This window comes from Microtus oregoni, unplaced genomic scaffold, assembly GCF_018167655.1.
Source record: "Microtus oregoni isolate MIOR12 unplaced genomic scaffold, Mior012 000134F_ref0000037, whole genome shotgun sequence".
Classification (NCBI taxonomy): Eukaryota; Metazoa; Chordata; class Mammalia; order Rodentia; family Cricetidae; genus Microtus; species Microtus oregoni.
Genome location: NW_024544778.1, coordinates 769,373 through 789,864, shown reverse-complemented (window position 1 = coordinate 789,864; position 20,492 = coordinate 769,373). Strand labels below are relative to the sequence as shown.

At 54.4% G+C, this 20,492-nt stretch overlaps 2 protein-coding genes across 7 annotated transcripts in view; one reads left to right on the top strand and one right to left on the bottom strand.

Annotated features, from left to right (window-relative positions):
- The first annotated feature begins 47 nt into the window (after positions 1–47).
- LOC121444587 (centromere protein X) lies at positions 48–2,975 on the top strand. 5 transcript variants are annotated; one of them, XM_041646424.1, is made up of 4 exons: positions 48–110; positions 2,150–2,201; positions 2,291–2,344; positions 2,540–2,975. In XM_041646424.1, exons 1-4 carry the CDS (start codon positions 84–86, stop codon positions 2,641–2,643), a joined length of 237 nt encoding a protein of 78 aa, XP_041502358.1. In that variant the 5' UTR covers positions 48–83; the 3' UTR covers positions 2,644–2,975. The 5 variants fall into 5 exon arrangements, with proteins under 5 accessions (XP_041502358.1, XP_041502355.1, XP_041502357.1 ...); XM_041646421.1 differs by having other exon boundaries at positions 59–110; positions 1,957–2,155; positions 2,291–2,340; XM_041646423.1 differs by having other exon boundaries at positions 59–110; positions 1,957–2,201; positions 2,543–2,975.
- Positions 2,976–4,179: 1,204 nt separating this feature from the next.
- LOC121444586 (tether containing UBX domain for GLUT4) overlaps positions 4,180–20,492 on the bottom strand; it is a 37,810-nt gene continuing 21,497 nt past the window's right edge. For both annotated transcript variants that reach the window (XM_041646418.1, XM_041646419.1), the window contains 9 exons: positions 11,513–11,652; positions 11,086–11,167; positions 10,326–10,392; positions 9,709–9,771; positions 9,234–9,286; positions 4,890–4,941; positions 4,616–4,685; positions 4,369–4,544; positions 4,180–4,281 (listed from right to left, as the gene is read on the bottom strand). In XM_041646418.1, coding sequence (XP_041502352.1) covers positions 4,268–4,281; positions 4,369–4,544; positions 4,616–4,685; positions 4,890–4,941; positions 9,234–9,286; positions 9,709–9,771; positions 10,326–10,392; positions 11,086–11,167; positions 11,513–11,652 — 717 coding nt within the window. In that variant the 3' untranslated portion in view covers positions 4,180–4,267. The remainder of the gene's footprint in view (positions 4,282–4,368; positions 4,545–4,615; positions 4,686–4,889; positions 4,942–9,233; positions 9,287–9,708; positions 9,772–10,325; positions 10,393–11,085; positions 11,168–11,512; positions 11,653–20,492) is intronic.

Below are 20,492 nucleotides of genomic sequence, written 5' to 3'. Positions count from 1 at the left end.
GGAGGCGGGACTTCACGGACGCGCTCCACGTTCATTGGTTGGGATGTGGGCGGGTTCCGGAGAGCGCGCCTGAGACTGTGGCCATGGAGGAAACGAGCGGCTTCCCGAAGGTGAGGCCCGCGGGAGTGCGAGGTTAGCTTTGGGCGTTGCGGATAGCCGCGTGACACTGTGCAGACTCGAAGTCAGCCTTAGCGCCGTGTCCCCTTGTCCTTGGTGGGGGTCGGGCACCCCGGGGCGTGCTCTGCGGCTGGACCGAGCTGGTCCGTAGATCCAGGCTGGTGACAAGGGGTCTTCCCGGGAGGGACCACAGAGCCCTTTCAGCACGGCCGATGCGGGTGCGTGGGTCGGCGTCATTTCTCAGTGACAAGCAGGTGTGCAAGGAATCACCCATCCGCCGGGGGAAACTGAAGCGAGGTGTTCCGTCCCATGAGTGCTGCGGTCAGGGGTGGGCTTTGTTCAGGCTGGTGCGCGCCCTGTGCTGACTTCCTGGCTTTTCAGTACTTGCAGAGTTTCGGAGGCTTTGGCCAGAATCGGAGTTGTGGGCATTCATTGGACTACGCTAAGTGGGCTGTCCGAAGAGAGAATGACAGGGAGGGAGGGACCTGTATCCCTGACTGGCCTTCTGGACCACTAACGAGCTTGTGTGCCACGGGATTTCCCCTAATCCACCCGTTGTTCATTGACTGTCCTGTCCTGTGCTGACATTCCGTGGAGCCTTCTCTTGTACCTCTCCGGTAGCGTGCAGGGGACCAGCAGGTGGCGCCGCTCTCACGTCCCTCCTGACCAGTTCACCTGTGCCTCAGACTCACTATGTCCATTCCCACCTGTGTGTGCCCCTCGGCAGCAAATGGGTATCGTGGCCTCCATGGGACTGATGTTCGTGAATCCAAATTCACCTTGCTCTGTAGGTCACCCACTTCTAGGGTCCTGGGTAGGCGTCTTCCGCTGCCAGCCTTTTCCCATTCTGCTCTTCACTAGGTAAACTTGAGCGGTCTGATGGCTTCACAAACTGCAGATTCTCAGGGGCTCTTCATGTCTCACTTTGGGTGTCCCTACTGAATTTCGAGACAGGGTTTCTCTGTGGCTTTGGAGCCTGTCCTGGAACTAGCTCTGTAGACCAGGCTGGTCTTGAACTCACAGAGATCCGCCTGCCTCTGCCTCCCAAGTGCTGAGATTAAAGGCGTGTGCCACCACCGCCCCGCTCCCACTGAATTCTTAAGCTTCTGGATTCTCACCCTCATCGCACACATTGCCACCTACCTTCGGCCACCACCGCTAATACTCATATTGCACCATTACACCTAGGTCTCTCCAGACCTGTAGAAATTAGCTTGATACGGGAAATAACCAGGCTAGTCAAAGGATAAAACAATTATACTTTATTTATTTTTTTATTTATTCTAAGGGGAAAACTCACGCAATAGGAACGGGAAGTACACGTTCAGCTGTGTCACCGGGGAACCAGAGAGAGCGCACTGGGTCGGTGCCCCAGTTTTTCTCTTGGCCTCTAGGAAGCCATGCCTAACTAGGTTCCACCTCTTAAAGATGATTGGTTAACAAAGCTTCCCCCATCATAGGCCTAGTCTGTAAGTGTCTTCATTTACAACTAGAAATGACTTCCAACTTCTTGCCAACTTTCTTAAGCTTAGGTGTTCTCGGATATCTGTCCAGTCATCCACCCCTCTAGCCACAACCTGGTTCTGATGTGCTAAGCATGGTGTGTGTGTGTGTGTCTGTGCAGGAGTAATCCAAGCTAGGTCGTGTTGATAGACTGCTAAAGGGTCATCAGCATTCCTCAGCGCTGCCAGGGCCCGCTTTAGGAGCATGAGCCTCCACCCCCGGGCCCGATGGAGGATTCCCTCCCAGCAGTGAAGGTGCAGCTTTGTCCCTCAGCTCCGAGGAATGGCAATGATGTCACCAGACTTTCCCCCATCTCTTGTGCTCCTGTCCCTATAGGCAAGTGTCTCAAGCTCTTCTTGACAGCCCCTATGACAGCCTCCCCTCAAAGCACAGCCGGCCTCATCTCCTCAACCTGGGAAGAGGCCGAAGGATGGCAGTGTTCTAGCTGCAAGTTACAACCATGCTCCACCCAGAGCTGGTACTTGGGGGACCTGTTGGGAATGGCACTGACTCCCCGCCCTTCTTCCAGGAGCTGGTGAGCAGAGTACTGCACCTGCACTTCAGGGATTGCAAGACGAAAGGTTTGGGGCGCCAGTGGGGTGGGGAAGAATTGTGGGGCACAGGGAGGAGAGGAAGGCTGTCTGCCCCACAACCTGCCCTTTCCCTCCAGTCAATGGGGACGCGCTGCAGCTCATGGCGGAGTTCTTGAAGATCTTCGTGGTAGGTGAGCCAAGGGCCCCACAGCATCAGAAAATGGAGACTCCTTGTTTTATTCTTCAGTAGACAAGCTAAGGGTTTTTTTTTTTTTCTCAGCTATGGCCAACCCTCAGTCCTGTCCCTCACACTTACTAAGGAGCCACCTAGGCCTCCTCTGAGGCCTGGCAAGGGCTTCCCCCAGCTCACCTCAGTGTCTCTCCAGAAGCCGCTGTCCGTGGGGTGCAGCAGGCCCAGGCAGAGGACCTAGACATCGTGGATGTGGATCAGCTGGAGAAGGTGCTCCCTCAGCTGCTCCTGGACTTCTAGACGTTGGCCTGTGGCCTGCAGAGTCTAGGACGAAGTCCCTTCAGCATCGACATCCAGTTCCCCAAGTTCCAGAGAACGGGAGGACACCAGGAGCTGTTACCCTCCCTAGCTATCACCTCTGGGGGTCTGTGTGAGACAGGTGCAGGGTTGGTGGGCAGCCTTCCCACAGCCACCCACCTCCACCACCCCCACTCATTATAAACAGAGGCTGGCGGTGCTGCCTTCTTGCCCCCCCTCCATCAGAGCTGCTGTGTGGCTTTTAACCGGACCAGGATGCCTCCCTGAGCTGTAAATTTGTTCTTACAAAGCAACGTCAATAAATCAACACCATCTCTCAGAGGCTTGGCCTTCTTGTTGCCATTAATCACACAGTCTAGTTGCTTCAAAGCCCGAGCCCCACGCTCCCTTCCATCTGTCTCAGTGGGACAAATGCAGAACGCTCAGAAAGGACAGGAAGACAAACAGCATGTGTGCACACGCTGCCGTAAAACCACAGCAGCTGCCACTAGTAGGCAGTGCAGTCAAAGAATGTCTCTGTGAACCAGTAACGGTTCACCGGTTCACCAGGGCAGCAGAACCAGGATATACAGGATGAGTGGACCAGATCTGCTGCCTGGGCCTGCTGTGGCCATGCTGGGCTGCAGAAAGGCTAACCTTGAGCCCCGCCCAACTGCAGTCTGGGTCTAGGTAAGGGATAGGCCGCACCCTCAGAGAGGTGCAGCTAAGAGGCTGACTTGGAAGCCCAATCCAGGTTTGAGCCTTCTGATCCGGCCCTGTCAGGCCAGTTCCAGGAAACATGCAGGGCGTCTTGCTAACCTCGACACATAGCGCCCCAGTGAGTCCAGTGTGGGGACACCGTGGAGCACCCAGGAGTTAGGAGGCCCAGAGGTCAGTGCCAGTGGTAGAACCGTGGTATCAGTGAGAGGTGGGGGCAGGAGGACAAGTAGGAAAGGCATATAATACCAAGGGACAATGACTATTCTTGAAGGGCCTAGACAGACTTCAGGGCAACCTCTGAAAGCCATGGTCAGACTGGATTTAGCTGGGTGGATGGAGCTGCTCTAAGTGCCCATGTCCTCAGTAGGTTTCTGGCAGGCTGGTGGACACAGAGCTCCTACCAGCTTACGTGCTGGAACTGGACTTGCAGTCCCACTGAAGGCATACAGACAGGGCTACCAGAATACCTCAGGCCAGGCACAGCCAAAGGTAGCTTTGTGGTTAAGTGCCTGCTTCCTCTATGGCTGTATGCCAGAAGCTTGGAATGGCCCCAGGTTGTAGATAATTTGCCAAGTAGGCTTCCTCCTACGCTTCGGTCCATTCAGTAAAGGAGCTAATGAGGTCAGATATAAATGAAGAGGAAGCTGGCCTACCCAGGGTTCTGGCCTTCTCAAGCCCTTCAGAGATACCTCTGCTTTTTAAAATAGAAACACCCTGTGGTCCAGCCAGATTCCCAGGGGTCCTTTGGGTAGCAGAGAATAAGACTGAGCTGGATGGAGGCCTGAGGGCCCTTTCTGCAGAAAAGAAAATCGGAGGGCCTTGAGAGAAGCGCGAGTCTTTATTCCTGCTCGGGGTGGGTGGGGTGGGATCCTGTGGCTGATGAAGGACCTCTCTGGGCTGGTAGCTCTCACCTCTTGCCGGCTGTGATACAAGCACCAGAGTGAGTACCCGCTCCCGGGCTGCTGCCCAGCCACCCTCCTACCCAGTCAGTACGGGACAGGCAGGCACCTGGCAGCTTCAGCCACTTGGGCACTTTGCCTAGGCTTCTCCTCACAGGCTGGGCTGCCCCTTGAATGGGCTCTGGGGGCCCCAATGCCCCCTCCTCAGTGATTGGTTCGGACTCCAGGGACACAGGGTCAGGGGCTGGCAGCAGAGGTGGGGACCCGGTGGCCCGGGCCATACACCTACGGGTGAGAGGCCAAGGATAGGTGGTGGGCACAGCCTCGGCGGGGCTCCCAACCCCTTAGGAGCTTACCTGGCCACCAGCATGTCAGCCGCAGACGGGGAGACGGTGTGTTCCAGCAGTCCAGGCTCCAGGTAGAGACCTTCAAGGCCAGAGCCACCCTCAGTCAAGGTGAGACCTGCACCTCCACCCAGTGCCCCAGGGAGGTGGGGACTGGGCTGCAGATGCCCAAGCCCACAAGGCCCTCAGTGTGAATGCTTTCTAAGGAATCTTGATCTGGACATCAGGGAAGCTGGGATTCTGGGTGAGCCCTGTTGGCAGGGGTCAGAGGTGAAGCCTCACTCACCTGTTGTTTCTTCAGCTCCAAAGTGCACAAGGGCAGCAGGGAAGAGGTTTGCCTAAGGAAGGCAGGGAGCAGGGAGGGCTCAGAGGGCCAGACCAGCAGTGTTCAGCAGGCTGGGGTCTCCCAAAGACAATCCCATCCCTTCCTCTAGCACTCTACTCTCGTGGACCACTTTTCACTAGTGTGACTGGTTCCTCCATGTTCCACTGCCCAGCTGCAGTACCAGATCTCCTATGACTCTGGAAGCCCACGGTGCACAGCTTATGACTTGGGTACACCTTGGTAAGGTGGTCAGAGGAGACAAGAGCTGCTGAGTGCAAGTCTGCTCCACCAGCCTGACACCGAAGTGGGAAAGACATACAACTCACCCCACTTATGCCCCCCCAAATAAGAGTGGGGGGCTATGGATTGGAGCATCTCTATAGTTAGGAATGTACCCAGCATCTCTATAGTTAGGAATGTACCCAGAGGCACTGGGAGACAGGAGTGCCCTAGGGAACAGGTGCAGGCTGGCTCCCAAAATCAAGCTGCTTTAGAGACGCCATGAGCTGAGAGATGCTTCCTTGTGAGTGACACTGGCTCAGGCAGGGTTGTCACCATTGGACTAAGCAGGAAGCTGGAGCCAGGACCAGCACAAGCTCCTCCTATTCCTCCCAAACAAGGATAGCTAGTGCTTTGAAAATGCAACTGAAGCCGGGCGGTGGTGGTGCACGCCTTTAATCCCAGCACTCGGGAGGCAGAGGCAGGAGGATCTCTGTGAGTTCGAGACCAGCCTGGTCTACAAGAGCTAGTTCCAGGACAGGCTCCAAAACCACAGAGAAACCCTGTCTTGAAAAACCAAAAAAAAAAAAAAAAAAAAAAAGCAACTGAATGCCTGGGATCAAAGCCTCTAACCCACATCTACCAAAGAGGGTGGAGGATATGGGGTTTCTAACCAGGGACTGGCCCTGCTTTCTTGGGCACAGGTGTGGCATGGGAGTGAGAAATGGATAGGGTTGCTTCCGTTGACACCCTTGGACATGAGGCTCTGAGCCCTCCTTAACAGGGTATGTGACAGCACAGCCCAGAGTTGTAGGGGCCCAAGAGGCCCTAATATCACACACCAGAATGTTTTCCTCTTTTTCAGTCTCTGTGCCTTGGGGGAGGGGGATGGGGGGCGCGGCTGGGGCTGACGTGGCCAAAGACTCAGGGCAGCCAGGAGCCTGGCAGGACCTGGGAAGGGGCTGCAGCTGCAGGCTGAGGGCATTCTTTCCATGCGGCTTCAGGCTCCTGTGAGTGCCACAGGCTGGAGGGGTGGGCGGGGTGGGTGGGGTGGGGGGGGATGTTAAAAGATTAATAAGAGCAAGCTTCAAAGGCCAGGCCTAGGAACGCTGAAACCTCAGCCTCCAGCCGGCAGCAGAGGGACACAAACAAGGGCGGTGAAGGCTTTGAAACGCAATTGTGAGGTCTGCGATCAAAGCCCTCGTGAGAGGAGGCCTGTGGGGTGGGCGGGGGGCTGCCCTAGTGCCCCTGGACAGGCGCCAGAAGGAAGCCAGGGATCCAAGCAGGGGGCATGGGGAGGACAGTGCTAAGGCCTTCCTCAGCCCAGAATGGCTAGTCTTCAGGGCCAACAACTGAGCAGGGTCCACAGGCACGCCATGGTCTCACTCTTTCTAGCACTTCTGGGAGCCTGACTGGCACATCCACAAGATCTCATCTGTCCTCGGGCTCCAGTCAAGAGGGCTCCCTTGGAAGTAACTGAGGAGGCAGCTGCCATGTGGCAGCTCCAAGACTGGACCCTTACCTGGAAATGCTTAGGAAGCTCAAAGAGGGCCAGGCAGAACCCAGAAGACTGAGAGAGGAAAGGCCAGCTGTGGGCTCTGGTCCCACCCAGCCCCAGCTGAGGGAGAAGTGAGGGCAGTGGACTTGCTGACCTCCCCCTGCAGCTGGTCCCCTGTGACAGTGTGGGAGCTTCTGTCCTCTTCAGGACCACAGGAACAGCCATCACTTTGGTTCATAACCAAAAGCAAGGCTGCTATCTTCCTCTTTCTCCCCAGGACCAAACCCCTTCAGGGTTTTGCATTCTCAAGCTGCCTGGCTACACACCAGCCATGGCCAGAATCAAGCCTGTTCAAGGGCGGGAATAGTGGGACAGCCTGTTGGTAAGGTCTCCTTCCGAGTAAGAGTGGCCTGTGTTCCAATGACAGGAGACAGGGAAATCCCTGGCTGGGGTCTTAGCAGACTCAGCTGCAGGCCTGAGGAGTCCTCTGGGCACTGTTTGGCTGTCAGCAGCACAGAGTCCAGGGCCTGCCTCACAGGGCCTCTCCCTGAACTTGAAGACAGGATGCCCTCCAGCCTGGGGCAGGAGTTCAGGAGAGCATGGGGAGAGAGTTCTCTCCCACAAGGGGGCCCTCTAGGCCCCTAGGACCAGCTCCTGGGTGAACTCATCCTCTCTGTCACCCTTCAGTGCCTGCCCAAAACTAAAACCCTTGCCCATTTGATTGGGTTTCTGGGGCCCCAATGGAACAAGGGACAAGTGGACAGAAGACCATCCCAACCAACAAATGGGAATCCACCCTCTGCTCACTCCACAGCCCACCATGGGCCACTCTGCCCCACACTGGAACCTAACACTGGCCAGGACCCCAGCACAGACACACAGAGAAGCAGTGGACAGACCTGACCACCTGACTACAATCTCTCCACCCCCAGCACAGACACACACAGAGAAGCAGTGGGCAGACCTGACCACCTGACTACAATCCTCCCCCTAGATTGCCAGGACTACTTAGAGCTCAGAGTGGGATGGGGGTGGCAAATGACCAGAGGGCAAGAAAGGCAAGACCTCTCCAAGCTACAGAAAGTATAGCAGGCTATGTGGGGCTGGGCGCAGGGTCTCTAGGCTTTTCCTGCTTTGCCTGACTTCCCTCCCTGTGGCATCAACAAAACACCACAAAGCCTTGAGCAAGAAGGTAGACTGAGGCAAAGCAGGGGGACCAGGGCTCAGGCCCAGCAAGTTTACAGGGCAAACAGGGCTCTGTTCCCACCTTTTTGAGGTCTTAGACCTCCCTGCCCCCACTTGCTCTCCTGAGGCAGTGGCACTGCCCACACGGACCCCTGATGGTCTCTGTGGACCACCCGGGGCAGCAGAGCCCAGCCCAGCTCCAGCTTCCAGGGTCGATGCCTGCTCACCTACCGGAGCAGAGCGGAGCAGGCAGGGATGCCACCCCTCGGGAGGCCCAGTGGCTCCAGACAGAGCCGACAGATGAAAGGAGGCGGCTGCTAGGAGCAGGGCAGTGTCACCGGGAATCAGGCAAAGGCGGATGAGAGGCACCCTGGGGCTTTGGGGGGTGCATGTAAATCCTGGCTGGGGGGAGGGGGAAGGGGACTGGGCACTGGCCCTCGATCCCAAAGCGTCTTCCAGATTCAATGTTTATCAACAGGCTGGCCAGGGAGGTTGGGAGGGGCAGAGATGAAGGAAGAGGGCCGGCGCCTGGAGGTTCAGAAGCCAAGAAGGGAATCACAGGGTCACAGGCCCACTCTGGGTACCTCCCTACTTTCCACTACTCCAAAGCCATGTGGCTCCACTTCTTCCCTCAACAGCCCTTGGTGAACTTCCAGCGTGCTGGCCTGCTTGCTCCCAGCCCCATTTTACCCCAAGGGTGGCAGCTCCAGGCAGCCAGTGGAGTCTGTCACCCCCAACCCAGACCTTTGTAGAGGCCTTCAGGCGCCTCTGTTGTTAATTAAAATATCTGAAGATTTTGAAAAGAAAACCATTAGGCCAGAGGGGCTAGGGAGGCCCCAGCTGCTCTCCCAGGGGCGAAGAACAAGGCATTCATCCCTCCTGGCTCTGTGGGGCACAGGGTCAAGTAGCCTCTCTGCCTTGGAGCTCTCTGGACCTCCTGAGGCCCCAAGGAAAAGCCTGGGGCCAACCATGGCATTCCTACCAGAGATCACCACGGGTCCTGGGGTTGAACCCAGGAGGTGGTGGCAGCGATAAGGACCAACAGCAGCCAGGGACCCCAGCCTTCCTCTCGGCACCACTCCAGGACCAAGCTGCCAAGCCCCTTCCTCACTCAGATGCTAGGAGGCGGGTGTCCCACAGCAGCCAGAGGCCAGGACAGCAGGGCAGCGAGCTGGGCAGGCCCATCCCCACCCCGGGGCCAGGCAGGAAGCGGAGGAGGTTGGAAAGCCCTGTCAGAAACAACTTCAGAGGCTCACTGCTCCCTCTGAATTTACCGGCTCTAAAAGGCTTTATTACCCACCCACAGGGCCTGCCAGGGCGCTCCTTCCCAACCCAACCGCAGCATGGCGCCCTGCCCTCCCAGCACAGCCAGCCCCAGCAGCACCCTTGTGAGGCAGTTGTACCTGAAAGAGAGTCAGCGTGTGGTCATCCAGGACCATTTTGGGAGGAGCGATGACTGTGGAGAGAGGTGCTGTCTTTCAGGACAGGGCTACACCTCAAGGCCATCCTCCCTTCAGGACGCGGCCCACACCTCAAGGCCATCCTCCCTTCAGGACTCATCTACACCTCAAGGCCATCCTCCCGTCAGGACACGGCCCTACACCTCAAGGCCATCCTCCCACCTCTGCTGTTCAAGGGGTTCTCACCACCCTGGTGGCCGCTATGCTCCTGGATCCACTGTCTCCCTTGCAGCCTGAGCCACAGGGTGGGACTGGGAAAGGGGCCAAGCTGGGGACCTGGGCACTGACACTCCCTCCAAGGGACCACAGGGCTGGGCAGCCAGACAAGTCCCAGCCCAGAGAGGAGGTCACACCTGGCAGACTAAAAAGAGGGTCAGTGCCAGGTGGAGGAGGGGCAGGATGAGGGGCAGAGACTCACACAGGTAAAAGGAGAGCTCAGGATTCCCCAGGTGGCTCCTGACAAAGTCTCGCAGGTCCCCCACTGTGGAGAAAGGGGAGCATCAGCAGACTCTTCCAACACTCACCGGCCAAGGCCCTGCTGGAAACCTAGAGACATCAGCTCCAGGGCCATCCCTGACAGTACAGACCCAGCACCCCTCTAGATGTGGGGATCCAATGACGGTCAGTCTGGATGGAGACTATAGCACAGACTGCTTCCAGGATCCGTATCCTGAGGCAAGAGTGGCTGCCTACTGACAGCCATGCCAAGCTAAGCCCACAGCATCCCCAGTGCCTCTTAAGCACCCAACTCCTCCAGCTGAGCTCTTCCAGGGCTCAGGCCTAGAACTACTCCATCCTCCCTGCTGTAACTCAGACCATCAGCTCTGGTGGCTTTGACGCCTTCTTCTGAGAGAATTCCTACCTAGTCACGTCCAAAACACTCAGGGTCATGAGCCCTGGGGACAGGACCAAGGACTGCAAAGAATCAGCCAAGTCCTGACTTGGGTCAGGATTGCCATTTGAGTGGACAAGAATGGCAGCCTGCAACTACCCAGCGGGCACAGCGACCCTCCACAGGCCACTGCAGGTACTCACCTGTCTCATTAGGGCGGAAAAAGCCTTGCAGAATGTAGCGGTCGGGGAAGAGGACCCTCAGTGCTACCTGTGCGGTCAGAAGGAATCGTCAGAGCTTTACCCAGCACAGGGAGGGGTCTCATCGCTCGGTTCCCACTATAGGAACTGTCAGCTACCCCAGGCCTGGTTTTCCCCATGATTCTCAATACACCTGAGCTACAAGGAAAAAGAACCAAGTGCCCAAATGTATGGGCAAATGCCTTCTAAAAGCTTACACTCAGGATTCAAGGTCACTGCTGCCTATAGTGTAGATCGGAAGCCAGCCGGGACTGTATAAGCCCGTCTGAAGGAATGAACGGATGAACGGACAAATGAACACGTTAATATAGTGCAACCTGCGTAACTTCTCAAATAGTGGCTGGGTGCGGCGGTGGATACTTGGAATCTCAATGTTTGGGAGGTAGAGGCAGAACAGTAAGTTCTAGGCCTACCAAACAACAACAACACAGAAACGAAGATTTTTCATCATGGGGTTAGGGGATAGTTGGTGGTGGGGCACTTGCCTAGCATGTAGAAGGCCAAGTTCAATTTTCAGCACTACAAAGAAAAAAACCAAAAGCTTTTCATCTCAGTGTGTTGCAGGATTAGCTGGCCAATCCTGAGCTTCATGTCACAGGCCTGCCATGACACCGACTCAGCCAGGGAACACTTGTCACATGTGGTGGTGCCCTGTGGGCATGTCATAGTCACCCCACGGGAACTTAAGGGAGTCCTTGCTTACCTTTGGGTAGCGTTCCAGTTTTTCTTTCATCTGAGCCTCCCTGAAGGCCTTGGTCACTAAGGGGGCTTCTTCCAGGCGCTTCCTGTGGTGAAGAGGGCCAGGTCCTAGTCTCTCAACAGAAAAGTTCCTCACCCTTGCTCTTCAAGGTCTTTTTTGTTTGTTTGTTTTTCCGAGACAGGGTTTCTCTGTAGCTTTGGAGCCTGTCCTGGAACTAGCTCTTGTAGACCAGGCTGGCCTCGAACTCACAGAGATCTGCCTACCTCTGCCTCCCCAGTGCTGGGATTAAAGGCGTGCACCACCACCACTCAGCTAGCTCTGCAAGGACTTAATAAGGGTTATTCTCCCCCAAGAGGGTAGGAAGGGACCAAAATGAAGGTCTCCATGGAGGAAAGCCATGGGAGATGACTACAGGGCCAGGGGCACCCACCGCTCACTCTTGAGCTGGGCCAGGCGTCTCCTCACATCATCCACGGTCACTTCAAAGAACTCATCAGGCACCTCTGCTGGCCAGGGCTGCAGCAAGTCCTCTAGATCAGGGTGGCATACTACAGGATCTCGATCAACGGGCTGTTAACAGAGAAACTCAGCTGATACGGCTTCAGCTATGCATCCCAGCTCACCATCTCACAGCCTATGTGTAACACTGGGCCACGGCAGGGCTTGGGACAGCAGTATAGAAGCCCTAATATCAGCCCTCGGTGGGCATCGGTGCTGTCCATGGGAAATGAACTTCAGATCAGCCCAGTAAATGTCCTAACAGTCTTGCCTCCATCGAAGAACCTCAAGATCAGGATGCCAACTTGGGGAGGTGCACCCCAGTTGGAGGCCACGTCAGGGGTTCCAGAAAGGAGGAACAGTAGAAGCCACCAAATTAGAGTGTTGGCAAAAACTCCGGCCAACTGCCCCTACTGCCCTCTCTCGGCCGCAGCCCCAAAGCCAGGCTGACTCCACCTCTCCCCTGGGGAGCAAGCTGGCCCTCCCTCTGCCCACCCAGGGACAGAGGAAGGGACAGCGTCACCCCTAATTGGCATCAGTGGCAATGCAAATTACAAGGCAGGCCCAGTCCATTGCGGTGCCCAGGAGGGTGGGCACCTCCTCTATGCCGGAGCCACCCCACGGAGCCAGGCCAGGGACCAAGGTGCCCAGCTGTGCTGGCGGAACCCATCTCAGGCCCTGTCCTGCAGGAAACATAGATGTGACAGCACACACCAGACCCCTAGGGACAGTTGTTGACTCTTAGGGACAAGCTTCCCTCCTGCCTCCAGCAGCCTTTCACACAGCACAGCCAAGCCACAGTCATCATTCTGAAGATGGCTTCAGGCCCAGGGAGGTTGACCCTGCCCAAGACCAAGGTACTACCTCAATGCGTCCACACTGAGTGCATTCTGAGTACACCTGTCCCAAATGTCTCCTGGGAAGTCCTCCCGCAGCTACTGTCACGGACACCACATCTCCATCATCTACCAAGTTGTGCCGTAGCGCACTAGTCGTGGGGCTCATCTGACTCCGGCTACATGGCTAAGAAAGGGGCCCACAGGTGGCTAACCAGGGGGCTGTTCCTTCAAAGCCACATCAGTAGCCACTGCGGGCAGTCTGCTCCAGAGATCTTTCTAACACGATGTCAGGCGCCAGGCTGACCCCATGGCCACAGTTCTTGCCCCGGCTCCACGGGGAGGGCAGAATCCAGACCCATCCTGACCCACAAGCAGCAGACTGGAGGAGCTTAGAGATGCTTTCTTGCTGCCAATCCCGGACGCTCCTAGGTGCAGTCTAGGGCATCAGGGAGGACAATGGATGGGTAGCTGTTTCCAGGATGGGGACACAAGGGACATCAGCACCACACGCTGCCCAGGGCTGCTGAATTCAATCAGAAAAACAGAACTGGCATGTTTCACCGCTTTGGGCCCTCCTGACTCCTGCTCTGCTCAGGAGCCCAGTGACCAGAGGACAGGACAGACACTGAGCCCACTCGAGACAACTCTGCTACAACTCAAGAGCTAAGGTGAAGAGTCCACCGGCACTGCTGGCATGGGTCAGGCCAAGTAAGCAGCTACAGAAGGCCCCATGGCACCTCATAGGGTCTGCGACTGGGCTGACAGGAAGCATCACGCTGTCACCAGTGATAGCAGGGGCAGCCAGGGAGCACAGAAATTCCATCAGCCCCACAGTGCTCCCAAGGCAAGATCACCCCAGAGCCAATGGGCAGGGAGGGCTGCAGCAGGGCAGTCGCCAGCAGAGGCCACACAGCTGTCCCCCCAGTCGGTGCCCCGCTCCCATCTGCCATCCTGCCAACACTGGCAGTTTTACATTCCATCCCCTTCGTAGGTGTACTTATGGAGATGCTTCTGAATGGAGAACGTGAGTCTGGAGATGAGACACCAGAAGAAAGGATATAAAGGACAGTCATGCCCGACAAGGCCAGTGGGACACCCAGAGTGCATCACTGAGGCCTGTCTTGCCATTCCTCCCACTAAATGGTGCTGAAATCCCAGATAATGTCTTGGAACCCCAGTCAGTGTGTTGGGGGAGGATACAAAAGGCTGTGTTCCATTGGACTGGGGCTTAGAGAGGGCTGGGGGAAGCTAAAGGGCTCCTGATAATCATGAGATGCTGGGGCAGGAGGCTCCCAAGGCCACGCCAGTCACACAGTCTACTGAGGGATAGGGAGCTCAATGTGAAGGACCTCCCAAAGAGCCTCTCCCCAGGAGGTGCGTGCACGCTGGGCCCAAGTCCTCAGAATAAGCCGACAGGGTCAGGCCATATTATGGTTGCTATGTGACTGGTAAAGAAACTGAGGCACAGAGTGTCTGAGGAAGAGTTGGCTTGGGAGTACAGACATAGAGGGCAGATGACCTCCCTGTGTCTGTGGGGCAGTGACGGATGGACATCAGGATAGAAGACCCCTTGCTAAAGTCTGTACAGGAAGGAGGCATTGATTCCATGGAACCCAGGAAGACAACAGTCAGGCAAGGTGGGCAGGAAATATCCAGAGGAGCTGAGCAGCCTCCCATAGCTCCATACCCCAGACTCCAAGCAGCTAGGACACAGGAGGCACAGGAGAGCCCCTGAGAAGCAGGTGGGTACCTGCTGTGACAGTGTCCAGGCTGGAGCCACTACAAGGTCAGTGGGAAGTCGGGAGTAAAGGACCAGGCCAAGCAGAGAGTCTTTGGGAGGAAGGCTCAACATAGCCTGGCCTGGCCAGTCACAGCGGGGTCTGGTGGCCACAGGGTTACTCCTGTCAGAAACGGGCCGGCTGAAGTTTCCTCTTTTGACAGTGATTTTCCAGGACATGATGACAGATGAAAAAAAAAATGTGAACACTATTTAGAGATGACCTCGATCTCAGATTTTCCAGATTCCCTATGAACAGCAGCCGCCTGCCCCCTTGGCTTGCTCTTCCTCAGCCCAGCCGGCGCTGACAATGGCTTTGGTGAGCGAGAATGTGAAGCGTTTCCCCTTGAGGCTTTGAGCCTAAATGAATCACTACAACAGGGACGCAGGCCAGACCTCTGCGTTACTCACAGGGCTCAGCCACCCTTGGGAAGGAGGCGCCTGAGCACATGGACACCATCAAAGGTCCTGGACAGCACAGCAGGAGGCAGCTGTGCCAGAGCGAGAGGCCAGACCGACGTAGGCTTGGGGATGGCACAGGCGAGTGCGGCTGGCTCTTCTCCAAGACGCCAAGACACCTATGACCACTCCACACCACGACACTGACAGCTTAGCTTCTCTACTGTGGATGTGACCAAAGCCTTTTTAAAAGAAGAGAGCATAGTCAGGCATGGTGGTGCATGCCTTTGATCTCAGCACTCAGGAAGCACAGGCAGACAAATCTCTTGAGTTCAAGGCCAGCCTGGTCTATAGAGCCCTGACAGCCAGAGTTAATACAGAGAAACCCTGTATTGAAAAAGCCATAATAAATAATAACAATGATCAGGATGATGATAATAATGATGAGGATGATGATGGTGGTGATGATGATGGTGGTGGTGATGAGGATGATGATAACAATGATAAGGATGATGATGAGGATGATGAGTAGTAGGAGGAGGATGATAACAATGATCAGGATGATGATGGTGGTGGTGATGAGGAGGATGATGATGATGATAACAATGATAAGGAGGAGGAGGAGGAGGATGATAACAATGATAAGGAGGAGGATGATGATGATAACAATGATAAGGATGAGGATGAGGATGATAACAATGATAAGGAGGAGGAGGAGGATGATAACAATGATAAGGAGGAGGAGGATGGTGATAACAATGATAAGGAGGAGGATGATGATGATAACAATGATAAGGAGGAGGAGGAGGAGGATGATGATAACAATGATAAGGAGGAGGAGGAGGATGATGATAACAATGATAAGGAGGAGGAGGAGGATGATGATAACAATGATAAGGAGGAGGAGGAGGATGATGATAACAATGATGAGGAGGATGATGATGATAACAATGATAAGGATGAGGATGAGGATGAGGATGATGATGATAACAATGATAAGGAGGAGGATGATAACAATGATAAGGAGGAGGATGATGATGATAACAAAGATAAGGATGAGGATGAGGATGATGATGATAACAATGATAAGGAGGAGGAGGATGATAACAATGATAAGGAAGAGGAGGATGATAACAATGATAAGGAGGAGGAGGATGATAACAATGATAAGGATGAGGATGATGATGATAACAATGATAAGGAGGAGGAGGAGGATGATGATGATGAGGAGGAGGACAGCAAGAACACAGCTGCAAAGAGTCAGCCACAGCACAGGAACCTGAGCATTTGGAGCATCTATCACCTCCCGAAAAGTATCAGCTAGACCAGTGAAGCTGCTCCTGGGATCCAGTCTGGTGGCGCACATCTTTAATCTCAGTAATCAGGAGGCAGAGGCAGAAGGACCGCTATGAGTTCAAGGCAAGCCTGATCTACATAGTGAGTCCCAGGCCAGTCAAGTCTCCATAGTAAAACCCAGTCTAAAAAAAAAAAAAAAAACCAAACAAATAACAATAACAAAAGATAAACCTCCAAGACAGGCCTGAACACTGGAGCAAGCACATAAGACAGACTGAGAGCCCAGGTTAGATAGAACAAGGAGACTATTCCTTACCCGACGTGCCCAGTGAGCAGCAGCCCTGGAGATGGGAACTCGGAGGGATCCTTGGCAGTTAAGATCATGCACTGCTCTTGCAGGGAACTCACACTGGATGGCTCATAACTACCTGGAACTCCAGCTCCAGGGATCTCACGCCCTCTTCTGGCATAGGTGGGCACTGCACACGTGTACACATACCCACACACAGACATGCACACATGTACATTATTGAAGATAAAAATAAGCTGGGCATGGTGGCACATGCCTTTAATTCCAGCACTCAGGAAGGCGATAGAGGCAAGTAGATCTCTGTGAATTTGAGACTAGCTCGGTCTACGTAGTAAGTTCCAGGTTAGCCAAGTCTACATAATAAGACCTTAGTTCCTAAATAAATACAAATAAAAATCTTTAAAACAAAACAAACAAGCAAAAACCCAGACACTCAATTGGCCCCTGCAAAGTCTCTGAACCATCTGCCAGCAAACCTCAGTGGTCTTTCCAATTAAGGCATGGCCTGCAGCTCTCAAAAGAACTGAGGTTAGCCCTCATAGCCTGAGGGTTATCCATAAATACCCAAGCACAGCAGGGCCCATGGCCAGTCTATGGAGATGACAGAAACAGGAGCCCCTAAGGCAGATAATAGCAACACAGAGTCCCCCATCCATGGGCACCAGACTCCAGCCATCCACAGACACCTGCCACTCTGCCCTGCCCTGTTCAACATTCATGGGTCCAGATGGGTGTTCTCACTGAGTTTGGTACAACAACCCACTTTATACTTCCCAGACCCCCTTACAGAGTTCTTCCAGCCCCATTAGTACTAACTAGTCACCAGCCCAGGGTGCAGAGGGTGAAGGCCAGACTGTGTGAGCAGGGCATGTGGGGCAGACATGAAGGAAATCCCCAGAGGGGGAGGGGCAGGCAGGCCAGGGGCAGTCAGTCCTGCCCAGGAGGACCCAGGGCCTTTGATCAGCGTTGCCCCCCCCCCCCCCCGTGCCAGCTGCTGGGGAGGCTGCAGGCATGGGGGTGTGTGTGCTGTGATCGGCCTGCAAGTGAGCTAGAGCTACAGGGCGGCCTCCTGGGCTGTGGAGGGACTTCAAAGGACATGGCCAGGGGGCGCCGGGCAGCCCCAGCCTCTCCCAGAGCCCGGTTCTGATCGCCAGTAAAACTACCTTCTAATAATTAATGTCTGACATCAAAGGCAGGAACCGCCGGGCTCTGTGAACCATCCCGGGCCTCAGCGAGGACCTGCCTGTATTTTATCCTGTCTCTTTCTTCTGAGTCTTTATTTAAATCCAAAAACCACACACAGGCAAAACATTAATGGGAAACTTGGAAACTCTTTTTGATTACTAAAGTGTACCTTTGAAGTTCCCCAAAAAAGTTCTGTTTTGTTCCCGTCCCCCTCCCCCCCAAGACTGAGGAGGGACACAAAGCAGATGCATGTGGCCAGGCAGCCCTCTGGGTGTGGGGCTGTTGGTGACAAGAAGCGCAAGGCAGAGGGCGGGGGACGCTCCACAATCAATCAGCTGCCCAGGCTCCCAGATCAAAGGCAGGAGAAGCTCAGGCAGAGCACACGCACCCGCCATGGGACAACCCCCGCTGGCTGGGGGCCCTGGGTTCAGTGCTTAGGGCTGTGCTGGGACCCTGGCACAGGGACAGGGACTCGGACAGCTGCTTTGAACTGCTGCACCCACTGCCCAGTGCAGGAAATGGGGTCCGGTTGGCATGGAGGGAGAAGGAGCTGAAGGCTGGCAATATTAAGGTGGCAGGACACAGCTACCCTGCCCCTTAAACCACAGAGACGGCCACAACCCTGGAACCAGCTATCTCTACCCACCACATCTGACTCTGGACCCAGGAACTCCATACTAGTCAAACTCCACAGTGTTCCTAATGGTCTCCACGGTTCCTAAGGGAGAAGACAGGTGGTGCCACCATCCTCTTAGTTCCAGGATGAGTTACTCTACAAGAGAAGCTTTTGGGTTCAAGGCCACCATGAACAAACAGATAAGCAAGGCACTAACAAGATCAACAAAAGTGACCCCTCACCCCTATGGATACAGGTAACCAGCCCCTCACCCCTATGGATACAGCCGCCTCTCCCTCAGCCCTCTCAGGTGTGGTGAGAGGGAGCAGGAGAGAAAGCCCCAACCACAAATGTCTAGGTAGGAGCTAGTCAGGCTGCTGGCACCAACACTGTGACCCAGCCACAGGCCACCTAGGTAATATCCCTGAGCAGCAGTGACAGCTACACAGTAGTGGACTCAAAGCACCTTGCCCTGTGTTCTAATACACACTATCATGCCCTCGCCCAAGTCATGAAAAGTCCTCAGAGCCACGGGCCGAGAGGCCTCAACAGGACCAAAGCATACAGCACACCTCCAGGACACAGGGAGGTCTGGCCTCAGTACTCGGTCCCCTTGGCGGCACACACAGGAAACAAGGCGGGACAAAGATTAGCCATAAGGATAAACTCATCATCAGATGAAGTGCTCTCCAAGAAGTGGGAAGTTTGGGGCTTTTGTTTGTTTGTTTGTTTTTATAAAAATAAAGCTCAGTCGGGCAGTGGTGGCACACACCTTTAATCCCAGCACTTGGAAGGCAGAGACAGCCGGATCTCTGTGCGTTCGAGGCCAGCCTGATCTACAAGAGCTAGTTCTAGAAAAGGCTCCAAAACTACAGAGAAACTGTCTTTAAAAACTAACTAAGTAAATAAACAAATAAGTAAATAAAATAAAGCTCCACGGACAGGAAAATCACCAAATGAAAAAGTCACTCTCACCCAGCTTACAAAGGGGACTGTCAGTATCCTAACACCAGCAGAAGATTTTGGAAAGGAGGGTAAGTACTAAAAGCGAGGTCTGCCTCTGGGCCAGCTACGCTGTTTCCAGCTACGCTGTTTTCACTTCCTCCCCATGTCCGACACTGGGCACTTTTGGTCTCCAGCCTGCACTAGGGCTGCCATGGCCTCACCTACCTCCTCCGAAGCCCACAGGGGCCTTGATCATCTCACTCTGCACGGATGCTGAGGAGTGGAGGCTTAGGCAGCCTGACAGTGGGGCTCTATATGTGGTTAGAGGATGCCACCAGACAGAACCCAGGCAGGGACAGCAAGACAAAGAGGTAGGGCCCCAAGAGGCCACTCCATGATGCCATGCGACCACCCACATCACATCGGTAATCTGCACCGCTGACCTCCCAAGACGGATGTCCCTCTTTTGTAACCACTACTACTTTTGAGAGTCAGGGCACAACTGTTTGCTCTTGTGTAGCACAGCCACAGATCATCCTGGAGCAGAGCTGTGCCCAGCAGCCATGGCAGTGAAAAAGCAGCAATGCCTCTGTGGCAATGGCAGTAGGGGCTGCTGTTTGAGTGAGGAGGAGTCACAAGACCCTCTCCTGGCAGTCCACCATCCCACTGTAGTGAAGTCTTGAGAGGTGTTAGAGTATACAGAAGGTGGAATGTTAAGAGAAACTGGGACTCCACTGAAGCAGCTCCCATAGCTGACCCATGCTGAGGTGGAACGTTTCTGTGATACATCGCTCTCCCTTTTGTAACCCTTCACCGAGGGGCTTGGAAGGACTCATCCCTTTGTTCAGGGCTATATATGGGATGGATAAACTGCTCTACACACTCCCCAGGAAAGGTCACACAACATCAGGGCACGGACAGGGACCACCCCAGTTAATATCAAATACTTTTTTTGATTCCCAGGTTGGACAAAGAATGAAAAAGAGAAAAAACAAAAACAAAGACAAAAAAAACCCACAGCCTGTCACCCCTATGACTACAAATGCAAAGGTGGAAAATAAACAGTTAAACTTATATGTGGCTGAAAATGAAACACATCACTGGCAATTAGCCCTAAAAGCAAGAATGACTTGACCCACATTTACCCCAAATCTCAAGTGTGAGGGCTGAAGAAGTTAGTACTCAAAGACCCACCATCAATGCAGAAAAAACTGCCTGAAAGCCAGGCATAGTGACTCACGCCTTTAATCCCAGAACTCAGGAGACAGAGGCAGGTGGATCTCTGTGAGTTTGAAGCCAGCCTGGTCTACAGAGTGAGTTCCAGGACAGGCAACATTACACAGAGAGATTCCTCCTCAAAAAATCAAAAAAGAAAAAGGCCACCCGCAGACCTCAGCACCTATATCTGAAAAGAAACATCTTAGAAAACTCAGGAGTAACGCCCTTACCTTGAGAAAGGTTGTTAACAGTGGAGCCATAGAATGTTCCCCTAGGCCAAGGCAAGGCTTCCTTTATGACTGCCATGACTCAAAGAACACCAGAGAC